At 36.8% G+C, this 12566-nt stretch overlaps 1 protein-coding gene across 1 annotated transcript in view; it reads left to right on the top strand.

Annotated features, from left to right (window-relative positions):
• The first annotated feature begins 595 nt into the window (after positions 1–595).
• The window catches only part of ugt8 (UDP glycosyltransferase 8), a 31822-nt gene continuing 19851 nt past the window's right edge, over positions 596–12566 (top strand). Inside the window, exons 1-2 of the mRNA XM_081360889.1 lie at positions 596–736; positions 7859–8685. Of these exons, the coding sequence (XP_081217015.1) occupies positions 7861–8685 (825 nt within the window). The 5' untranslated portion in view covers positions 596–736; positions 7859–7860. The remainder of the gene's footprint in view (positions 737–7858; positions 8686–12566) is intronic.

The raw sequence follows: 12566 nt of genomic DNA, 5'->3' as shown, positions 1-12566 counted from the left end.
GTAACAATAGTTAATACTCTGTGAACAACAACATAAACATTTTTATGAACTAACATTAAAAAAGGATAATAAATGCTGTATAAATGAATTGCTCATTGTTAGTTCGTGTTAGTTAATGCATTAACTAATGAGTCCCTATTGTAAAGTGTTACCAGTTAACTTTTAAGAAGTCTTGTAAACTGCATCCTTATAACCGAACACTTAATTAATCCTCGAAATGCTTTTTTTTTACTATTACGCAGTCAACAGGCGTATTATTAGCCTGTTATTAGAGTTATAACGTCAAAGGTTGAATGAAGATGTTATCTTCAGGAGTGGTCAATGACTCTGCGAGTCTTTATAACACAGCTCTGCCTAAACGGAAGCACCTTGCCTACGCTCCTCAAATGCAAATATACCTGTGTCGAAAGAGCAAACGACGCACCTGACGCTTCCCAGGGGATCTAGAAGGCCGAGGTCTCTATTGTTCTTGCGTTTACACTGCCATGGTTCGACCACTCCCTGCAGTGACTGTGAATTGAGGTTTCGCATATCCCGCCCTCCCCGGAGTTCTAATACACAACGCCTCATCTCTTAGCCATTGGGAAAACCACCTCGCCTGTTGTGGCAAACGGGCAGTTTTAACCGGCCAACACCGTTTGTGGATTTATGTAAAAGTGTCAGAGGCTCAGGAGATTGAGGGGACGTGAATTTCACCTACATTAGGACACCGAATTTACCGGGTTCACCTGTACAGGTAAGCGGCGAAGGGCGGCGTTTCCTTTTAGAAACAGGTGTTTTTAGAAACAGTGTTATAAATTAGCCGTCGCTATTTACCGGAAGATTAAACTAAGGTGTAACCTTCGGATTTTGTGTTGTTTTGTGCTCGCGCTGCTCCTGCATGTGACATATTTTGAAGTCTCGAGTTTTTTTTTTTTTTTTTTTTAATAATACTGTATCGTGATATGATCGAGTACCCGTCACATGATGTCTTTAAAATAGTTTCCTGTGGATTGAGAAACAAGTGAGCGTTTGGGACATGATCTAAAGATTTACCTGCTCACTTTTACCGGCCCACTTCATTAATATTTAACTGGCCAGCGATAGGTTAGTTTAGCAGGGGGCATTGCAGTAAGAGTCTTACTGTAAGACTGACATTCAACTCCTGCTTATCATCGATCTAAAATAAAATAAAAAATAATCTAAACTAAAATAGCGGGTGGGGGATGGGGTGGGGCGGGGGATAATCTTTCTGGATAATTGTTCAAATAGTCTTTTTTCTGGGTAAAAAGTGAAAGAAACTAAGGATAGCCCAAGGGCGTAGATTTGGTTTGAACATTGGGGGGGTTGAAAAATTATTCTGCATATTTTTCATGTGATCATGGTATAAATAATGGGGGGGTTGTAATGCATAGATTTAAATATTGGGGGGGGGGGGGGGGGGGGGGGGGGTTATCTCCCCCCTAACCCCCCCACAAACTACGCCCCTGGGTCAATGACATATAAAGATGTCCAAGGTGAGATATAGCCTACACACAAAATAATTGATAGGTCTACTAAAGACGACAAATCGTGTAACCAACAAAAAGTACTAAAACATTTTCCTTGCACTCTGGATAAGCACAAGTGTACACAAAATAGATTCATTATAGAACATGTGTATTCAAATAATGCAGTTTTATAATATTTAAGATATATCCAGACCAATAAAACCCCCCAGCATGGCCAGCTTGGTAAATGCAAGCATAAATGTGCTAATATTCTGCCTTGCACAGTTTACACTTTCTCTCTAAACCGATATCATATGTGAATTACATCTTTCAGTCCCCACTTTAGTGCTGGGTGAGTGTCCCATTTGAGGTATGTAAAATTATTTTGTAATTCAAAATAATAATATGAAAAACTTACCACTTATACAGCATTTTCATTCATTTTTTTCCATCTTGTCAGAGCAGTATCGTTTAAAGGGCATATAGTAAGCACGTGCAGTGGGGGGAGGGAAGATCCTGTTCGGCCAGTTTAATGTCTGTTGTCAAGTGCCTGTTGTTTGGACTTTACCTTACAGCTTTCTGTTGTGATACCTGTGTATATCTTGTTCAATTCTAGTGAAAACCACTAGTATTGATCAGAAATGGTGTGATGGTAGAAGTCTATTGTGGCTGTTTTAAAAAATAAAGAAAGTATTGTGTATATCATTTTTCTTTCAATCTCTGTGGGATATTATTTTAATACTTAGCCTAACTGAAATCAATCTTATCTGTTTTCCAAGACATTAAGATTTATTGTTAAGATGCAATCAGTTGATTTGTCCTCTTGTGAAAAGAGGACCTCTTTTCCTTGAAAAGGATGTGGCCTAGCGGGTTTTGCATTTCTTTGCATATTGCACATACTTGCCGACCACACGCAACTCATCCATTAGCCAATTGCTTGTTCTCAATAACGTAATTCCTTTCATGCATGTAGTGCTTTTAGTGGGGTCTTTGGCGGGGGTTTGTTGTCAACATTAAGCCCTGAACTTGTTGTTAAGTTGCAAGGTCTTTTTACGAAGCTCCAGGTCTGGGAATGAGGTTGTTACTGGACTTTTGTGGTATGTCAGTTGTGTGACCTTAGTGAAACATTAGAGATTTAGATCAAGCTCATTTGTTACCTAATTTAGCAGAAAATGGCCTTGTCACAGTACCTTTTGTCCATGCTTATTGTATCAAAAATAAAACAAAATAAAAAGCACATAAAATATGATGTCTAAACTTTATTTAACATTGTTTGATGAATATAAAAAGCTCTTTGCAGGGAAATCCCCCATTGTGGTTAAAGAAATCCAGATAATCCCTAACAAGAATTCACTCTGATCACACCATGGATTTGTTCTTTGATTGATTGTCTAGGTATTCATTAACCCTTATCAGATCATAATGTGTCACCTGACTGCAATGCACATGTGTTAATGTGACTTCAAGTCTTGAAGGCATGTAAAACGGCATGATGATATCATCAAGCTGTGCCTGTTTGTGTAGATAACCTTTCCCTGACTCCTAGAAAGTTTGTTTAAATGCTTTAATCTGACACATGCACTATATTTAAATGCAATATGCAGTGTTTCTCTCAAAATTTTTACTGTTTCTGTTTAACGAATAGGTGAAGAAAGAGTTGGAAATGGCTTGCACCAAATCACAAATGCCCTTCAGTATAATAATATTTTCATAAAAGTTTGCAAGTGTTGTCCTGCTGTACATGACAAACAAATTCATATTAGTCCAAATTTTGGCTTTGACTTTGAAAGGCAGTTTTGAGATATACCGATAACACGTTTTTATTTTCATGAACTTTTTTTGTCCATGTAGATCACAACAATTATAATGTAATAACAACAATAATCACCACCAGTACAAGTATTAGTGCATATTATATTTTTATTGTTGTAGTCTAATGATCATGTAGTTATTATTATGTCAAAAAGCAGTATCGTATCTATCGTATCGTTGATTATATATGCAGTTTAATGCATTATAAAATCACTTAATTATAGTATGGAAAATAAGCGGTAGTGATCAAGAGAATACATTTTCATCAGGCTTTTTAATGTGGCAGCATAGACAACAATGTAATCGCATTATCGGGTTTTATCGTTCATCTCAACATTTCCATGTGTTTAATAGCGAATGATTCTCTTTTCTGATGGGCAGGAAACCTGAACCGTCCATTAGTAACACAAGCTATGACGTTGCTAGGGTACAGCTTGACTCTGGCATGGTTGCCATGGCAACCGTAAACAGTCTGGTATAAAAAAGTTGTAATAGTGATAGCCCACCTGAAACTGAGAGAGCCAAATGGTGGAAGGGTCACGGTAGAAACAACAGCCGTCATTTAAAGGCAAGAGAAATGGGAAATTTACCCCAACAGCTGGCTTATATGGTCGGGGAAACATACATTCTGAAGTCTCATTGTTCTCACAATTGAAGCTTTACTGTGTCTGAACACCACTAAACACCTGTTTGTTACTTACAGGTAGGGCTTTCATCACACTTGACTTGAACATGTTTTATTATTTAAAGACAATCTTTCTGTATATTTGGGAACAGAGCGGTTTGTAAATCTTAAACACAACAGCAATATTCATAGCTTCCACTTTTACTGTTTACTTTTTACTGCTCTTGTTTTTGGAGGGGATTTTTCCGTGCAGCACACTATTGATTTAGCTATCTGAGGAAAGAGAATTGTGGTGAACCTCATTTGAATGAACACCTAAAGGTCCAATAGTTTGAGAGTTGCCCAGATCACACAGGGACATGTCCACCTTAGAAACAACGTGGACTTCATTAATGGAATAAAAAGCCCTCTTTCTCATTACCGTTTTGTTCTTGCCTCTTGATTTACCTTTGTGTGCATCTTTGTCTTTCTCCCCTCACGCTATCACATACACCTATTTATTGGATCTCCAGACTCATGACCTGCTGTAGGTTCTGTTCTTTAATTAAGATGTGAGACTAAAGCGAGGCTAAAGATGACAGATGAGAGCACCAAAGCCTTAGGGAATGTTTAAACCTATTATTAAAGTCTGGGGCTGTTAACGTTAAGTCATGCAGACATTTTCTGAGAACCATGTGCTAAATTGGTCATTTTTATTGATTTATTGTATTTCTAAGGCTCAAATGACTTTATTCTGACATGTAATTTGAATAGTCTTATGACTTAGAGGTATGAAAGTTTTAAAGGAATAGTTCACCCTAAAAAAATGAAAATTTACTCACCCTCAAGCCATCCTAGGTGTATGACATACTTCTTTCACGTTCCCGAGAGATTCGAGATCCAGGCGGAAGGGTGACCTCTGACCTGACTTATGAAGTATGACATAGGCGTAGCGTAAGCTTAGGTGAGAATTGAACTACACGGAAGCACAGAGGATAGAGCAAAATAAAACGGCGGTCATGATTTATAAGTCTAAAATGAGAAAGATTTCGATCTTTATATAACCACTGATCTATATGAATTATATATATACATTTATATAGATCAGTGGCCAGAACTCAACTGTCTCATGAACGCACTTACGGCCGTTGCCAGAAGCCAGTGTTTATATTTTATTAAAAAAAATTATATATATTTTATTGTTTTTTCTTACAAAAACCCTTCGCTTCAGAAGGCATTTATTAACCCATTAATGTCATATGGATTACTTTTATGATGAATGGATGTGCTTTTTGGAGCTTCAAAAACCTAGGCTCTATTCAATGCCATTACAAAGCTGGAAAGAGCCTGGATATTATTTAATTTAACTCCGATTGTGTTCGGCTGAACGTCATATACACCTAAGATGGCTTGAGGGTGAGTAAATTATGGGATGATTTTCATTTTTGGGCAAACTATTCCTTTAAAGCAGAGATGTTTCAATGTCTCGGATTTAAACTTTAATGGCAAAAACAATGTGACTTCCGTGAATCAGTTCAAACTGTCTCTTTATGATCCAATTATTAATTTATCATCATTCCAAAATGTTCCTGTGTGACATTTTTATATATATTAATAATACACTACTGTTCAAATGTTTGGCATCAGTAAGATTTTTTTTATGTTTTTGAAAGGTCTCTTATGCTCACCAATGCTGCATCTATTTAATCAAAATAATAATAATGTGAAATATTACAATTTAAAATAACTTTTATATTTTAATATTTAATGTATTTAAAATTTAATCTATTCCTGTGATGGTAAAGCTGAATGTTCAGCACCATTACTCCAATTTTCAGTGTCACATGATCCTTCAGAAAACTAATTTGCTGATGGTGCTCAAGAAATATTTCTTATTATTATCAGCGTTGAAAACACCTGTGTTGCTTGTGATACATTTTTCTCAGGGGTTTTTGATGAATAGTAAGGTCAAGAGGACAGCATTTAAAAAAAATGTTTTACGTTTTTTGTTACAATGTAAATGTTATTGCCATCGATGTCACATCTGGGTTGCAAAGATGAGGAGAATGCATCTAATTGCAGCAACTTAACTTACAATAACTTAAAAGAAAGAACAAATTCTTCGACATTAACAGAACAACCAAGCATTCCGCAACAATAACGGACAAGAACAAAACACAGGGCTTAAATAGAACAAACTAATTAATGAATTAAACAACAGGTGTAATAACCAAGGCAACAAACACAGAAATTAACACAGGCGGGACAAACTAGAACAAAGGAAACATGTTCCTAACACAGGAATACTGAACACAACCCGGACAATCGATTTAATGTGAACGGCTGAATAAAAGTATTTCAGCTTTTTCAAGTATTTCTTAAAAAATAAAAATATAAATCGTATTGACCCCAAAGTAGTGTATATGTATGTAAATAATGTTGTTCATTATTGTTTATTGTTCTGCATTTAAACAAAAATTCTGAAATGTAATTCTTCCTTGTGTTAATTTGCTTGAGAAGAGTGTAGGAAAATTTGCCTTGATTATTAACAGTTCTAAGGATCAAATTTGAAAATCAAATGCAGTGTGAACAACCTATAAATTTGAGTATAGTTGGGAGCACAATGAGGCTATATTTTGTGTGAAATATGTATGTAATGGTAAATTGACTTCTGTGTGTGTATGTTTGCAGATTACACAATGGACTTTGGTCATTATAATAGAGGAAACAATCTACAGTGTCACCCACACATACAACCTCAGTCATGATGCACATTTGCTCTGACAAAGAGTACACAGTGTGTGTCTTGGTTGTGCTGGTTGAATCAGCCACTGACTCTAAATGCTATCCCTTTGATGATTTAGAATTTAGAAAATTTGCACTTTTATAACTATGCAAAGGCTTTGTTATGAAGCTGTGATTCAGACAAATGGTCAGAGCTCATAAAATTGACAAACACGGTAAAATTAGCAACAATCATGAGCAATAACAGTTGATAATTATTTTTCCAGCACTTCAGCTTTGGCTCATGCAATGATACAGATGTTGCTATTTTGATGCAATTAATTATGTAAACAATATCCTGGTCATTCTGAGGCTACACTAAAAATATGATAGGCTACTTTAAATGAACTCAACTCAATTATGGTTTGTGGTTTCACATAATGGAAGCATGTTTTCTCTACTCAAATACTTCTTTTTTTATGAGCTGAGTAATGTGTCTAAATAACATTTTTCAATCAAGTTCATCCTACCTAAAATATTTGAGTAGAAATAAGATGTTTCAATCACATGGAACCACTGTCCATGATTAATTTAAAGTAAGATAACACATAACAAGCTTAACATGCTTTCCTTGTTGGGTTTTGCTTCATGATTACATCCATGGCATTCTCATAGCAGTGGCTTATTTTATTAAAACAACTTAAATTCTTGTTAGCGGGTCCCAACGCACATGTTCTACTCTTCACCACAATGGTGTCTCCCTAAAACAGAAACTCTTTTAAATACCAGCATAATAGAACATTAAATATTAGTAGATTATATTAGAACATTAAAGGAAGTCTCCCCATTTTATTATCTTGATTAAAAATGCATAAATATCACTTTATTTCATCATTTACTCTCCCTATCCAGCACTGTGCAAAACATTATGGGAAGCGGAAATCCTGTTATTTTCCATAATGCTACTTTGACACAACTAAAGTCATTCATGTAGTCTTAACTCAAATGGATTAAGTTGAGTGGTTGAAATTGATAACAATTGATAACAATTCCACTACAATGCTAACAGAAGACCATAATGCACTTTCTGTTTGGAAATAGAATTGGTTAGCATTGCTAATATTGCAACAGGCTCAGTTATGATTTCATTGATGCTAACACAAATTATTGATTTATGTTATTGCTCAGTACAGGGGTTAATGATAGACAAAAGAGTCACTAATAATGTTTTCTTTCTTTCTTTCTGCAGACATGAAGCCTTTTTCCCTGCTTGCCACATTATTGTGGTGTTTAGCTGCAAATTTCTCCTGGGCAGCTAAGATAGTGGTAGTTCCTCCAATTATGTTTGAGAGCCACCTGTATATCTTTAAGACCCTGGCCTCTGCTCTCCACGCCGAGGGTCATGAAACAGTTTTCCTGGTCTCTGAAGGTCGGGAGATCCCACCTTCCAACCATTATCGTCTCCAGCGCTACCCTGGAATCTTTAACAGCACCTCAGCTGACGACTTCCTCCAATCAAAAGTTCGCAACATCTTTTCGGGGCGTCTCACAGCACTGGAACTGTTTGACATCCTAGACCACTATTCTCAAAACTGTGATGCCGCTGTTGGGAGTGCTGCTGTCATGGAGCAGCTAAAACGTGAACGTTTTGATCTCCTGCTCGTTGATCCCAATGAGATGTGTGGATTTGTCATTGCTCACATCCTGGGTGTCCAGTACGCCGTATTTAGCACAGGATTGTGGTACCCTGCGGAAGTTGGGGCGCCAGCACCTCTGTCTTACGTCCCAGAATTTAACTCTCTGCTAACGGACCGTATGTCATTGTTTCAACGGGTAGCTAACACAGCAGTGTACCTGGTTTCCAGGTTTGGTGTCCAGTTCCTGGTTCTACCCAAGTATGATCGCATCATGAGGAAGTACAACATCCAGCCATCGGTGTCCATGCATGATCTGGTTCAGAACAGTCGACTCTGGATGCTGTGTACTGACCTGGCACTGGAGTTCCCACGACCCACTTTGCCACATGTTGTCTATGTTGGGGGCATCCTTACCAAACCCCCCAGCCCCTTGCCACAGGTAAGAAAACAGTGCTATTATATTTAAAACATTCTCTAAACATTGCTATGTTATTCCGACTATTCTAGTGACATGACTTTTAGGGATGCACAAGATATTGGTACCATAATAGGGTACATCCAGTGGAACCAAGTCTAAGTCACAACACAATAAAAATGCTTCCACGCACTAGTGTACTATCACAAGGCTAAATTCAGCTACTTATTTGTTAGTTATTTATTGATGTGTGAACCTCCCTTTTAAAATGGCTCTTCCCTAAGTCGTCCTTATCTATGGCGATGTTAGACGTGTTCCTGGGTCAACAGATTTTGTTGATCCAGGAACAACATTCCTGTCTGAAAATGTAGTCTTATCCATATCCGGTAAAACCTAACCCTAACCATTAAGGGTGTCACGATTCTCCAAATCCTCAATTCGATTACATTTTCGATTCTAAAGTCACGGTTCGATTCGATTCTCGATTTGTTTGATTGTAAAAAAATTGCATCACAATAAGTGTATTGTGATTGTCACTAACATTTTAGTAACTAAACTGAATTTTATTAGGTTTAGTGACAACATGTTACAATGTTTACATGGTACAATTTCTGGTAAGCTACACTTATTTATTATTTCAGTTCAATTCAATTATTGTGATTTGATTTAATATTGACTCATTTGGATAAATATTAGGTAGGCTACACAAGATAGGTGTTAATTTGTCTAAAAAAAAAAAAAAAAACCTCACCTAATGCAGTAAACATACAGAGAGCCCTATCAGCTGGCAGTAGGCTATTATTTAAGGTTAAAAATGATAAAAAATATAATGCGTTTTTTTATTATAATAACAACTTTATTTAATGATACAAGTAAAAAAATATATAATATTGAACACATATTTAGCAAAATACTCTCTATAGCTATTTTTTTCTTGCCAACTAGGCCTACGTGCTATAGCCTATATTATGGTCATTAAATGGCTTTCCTGAGGTAAACGTGACATAATTGTTCTCCAGCTGTGTTATTGACCTCTTCACGCTGATGAAAAACATTGATTGATCGATATTATGTATGAGGAATATACATTTCGGTAAGTTGTACTCACTGTATCTTTCAACAGTGTTCGTGTTTTTCTTTACTATTGGCTGGTATCATCGCATCTTCACGTGCGCTAGGGATCTGTCACGTAACATTTACAAGCGCCAAAACGGTATTTATTGTTTGAATTTCGTAATAAAATTGACAGAATCTGAGAGCTGAGTTTTTTTATATTATAAAGTAACCTGCTCTAGTCTGTCGGTCTCCGTGTCCTCTTTGCTTCGCGATTTTTCTGTGCGTGAGAGCGTGTGAAAAGTGTCAATTGCGTGTGTCTCACGGTGAATGCGTGAGAGTTTGCAGCTCGACTCGCTGCACTTCAACACGTGTTTTTTTTTTTTTTTCGCTTGGCAAGCCGAGCTGACGTGACATGGGGGCGTGACAGCATCGACGATTCCATTTTTTGATTCGATAATCGAGATTGAGCATTAATTTCGATCGAGTGACACCCTTACTAACCATAAGTTATCCCTAAAATCAGAGGCAAAATGATAGGTGAATAACACTGATGTAGAAGCACCAAACCCTGATTGTAAACCTAAACTTTACATAAACTGTAAACTTGTCCCTCAACCTGATTGGTTGATTGGAATGTTGTTCCAAAATCAACAAAGATTTTGATCCAGGAACATGTTGCACTTGGTGAAATCAGGTTCTGCGTTAGATTTGAATGAGCCAAGCCAGAATACTGAACTTCCCATATGGGCCAATTCACACAGAACCGCCTATTGCGATATCAGCCCATTTCATAGTGATATTCCTTGACCACCATAGAGGGTGCATTAATGCTAGCATTCTGGCTTTATACTAGAGGTAATGATCTAATGAAATGGTTTTACTATACCAGTACCTGGCTGAGAAAGGAACGTTGTGCCATGGCTTGATTCCATTGTGTCATGGCTTGATTTTGCTATGTTGTGGTTTATTTTCGCTTTGTTAACTTATGTTTTTTTCTTCTTCATTGTGTTATGCACTGCTGAGCCACCATAGCATTTACTGTCAGAGAAAATGTGCAAAGATTCTACCTTTAGGGCTACAACAGCTTGTTATTGAGGCTGTACTCTTAAAGGGTCATCTACTGTATGTATCTTGTTTACCCATAAAAGGTCTGTAGTCGTACCTTAAGGGTATATATTATTACTCTAAGGCAGTGACATATTCCTGCTGCTTTCTGTTTTTAATTTTAATCAAACAACAAAAGACAAAGAAATATCACTCACTGCTCTCAACTAAATAACTCTTGTAACTTTAATATGGTTAATAATCTATATTTAATTTATACAGTGAAGACTTTGCAGTGTTATTTTATATTGGATAATTCAATTTCTGTACCTGAACTACTAGACCCTCCTGAAAAACCTTGAAGCACTGTTTAATTAATTTGTTTTTTTTTGTTCTATTGTTTATTTGTTATTGCTTGTTCTTACTAGGCTGCTAATTTTTGTGACATTTCACTGGTATTTAAAATGTTGGTGTCATAAGCTTATTTATTAGAATAACCTATTTATTAGTTACATGGGTCAAAAACACTGAAAACAATAACATACAAAAATTAATAATAAATAATTTAATTAATACAAATTATACACCTAAACTACATCATATAGCTCGGCGACTATACCTTTTACATTGTCTTTGAGGGTGATTATTAAAAATGTTGATGCAAGCATAGTCCTGAGAATCCACCAATTCCTGTTCAAAAGGCAACAGGGAAAGATTATTTGAATGCAACAGTGTTATGAATGATCTCAAACTTGATTTGATTCTTGAGAAAATTCTTTCGACACATCAAGAAATCAGGCAGTGTGATCATTATCTTTTACAGTTTAGACTCATGTTTGGGAAGACATCAGGGGCCCTATCATACACCTGACACAAGTGTTTTTTGCTAGTTTCAGCCCGACGCAGTTATCATTTTCACGTCCTGCGCCACGTTTTTTAAATAGCAAATGCATTTGCGCCCATTTGTGTGCCAATGGGCTGCTGGTCTGAAAACATATGTGTTCAGGCACATGTATTGGCGCGTTGCTAGTTTGAGGCAACTGAAATCTGGTCTAAAGTCAATGGCACAATATATATATATTTTTTTATTAATGTGCGCCTATAGACGGGTCCACAAAGCGCTTACACTCTGCTTATTACACACACAGGGACGCACAGCAGCACACAAAAATGTCAAATAAAAATAAAAGGGTTACAATGTAAAATATTAATATTGTGTACATAAAGATATGGTGGAATCCGGCTCGTCTCGTTGATGGTCTACTTGTGCGCTTTAACCTCACGCACAAGCAGATCCATTTGCTCTCTGGAGATGCGTTCAGTCTTTCCTTTTGCAAATTGCGCCATGTAAATAGCGAATCCGCCATGGTGCGAGAGCAACTAAGGAAATGGGAAATTACACTCTGATTGTTTTTTTGCACGTTATGCCCAAAACACACCCATTACTCATTAAGAGAGTAGGGATAACCTTTTAGACCACGCGCTGAGCGCGCCAACCATTTTTCCTGTCGTTAAATTAGTGAAATGGGATTTGGACACACCCTAACTGCACTTGCTTTAAACCATGCGCCTAGATTGTTAAAAAGGGAAAAGACAGAACAGTGACCATCTTCAATTTTCCTACACAGAGGTAAAAAGAAAATGTGTTGTTCTTGCTTCTTCAAATGAAACACCTAGTGTTCACATGGCATCCTCAGTAGATCAGCTTTTGAAAAAATTGCTGTGACTGCACACATTAATGGATTAGTTCACTAAAAAATTTTAATCATCCTCATGACGTTCCAAACCCGTAAGACTTTCATTCA

Source organism: Scardinius erythrophthalmus, assembly GCF_964197995.2.
Source record: "Scardinius erythrophthalmus genome assembly, chromosome: 3".
In the NCBI taxonomy this organism is placed as follows: Eukaryota; Metazoa; Chordata; class Actinopteri; order Cypriniformes; family Leuciscidae; genus Scardinius; species Scardinius erythrophthalmus.
The sequence above is the reverse complement of the archived record's forward strand: the minus strand, read 5'-3'. Positions and strand labels throughout refer to the sequence as shown.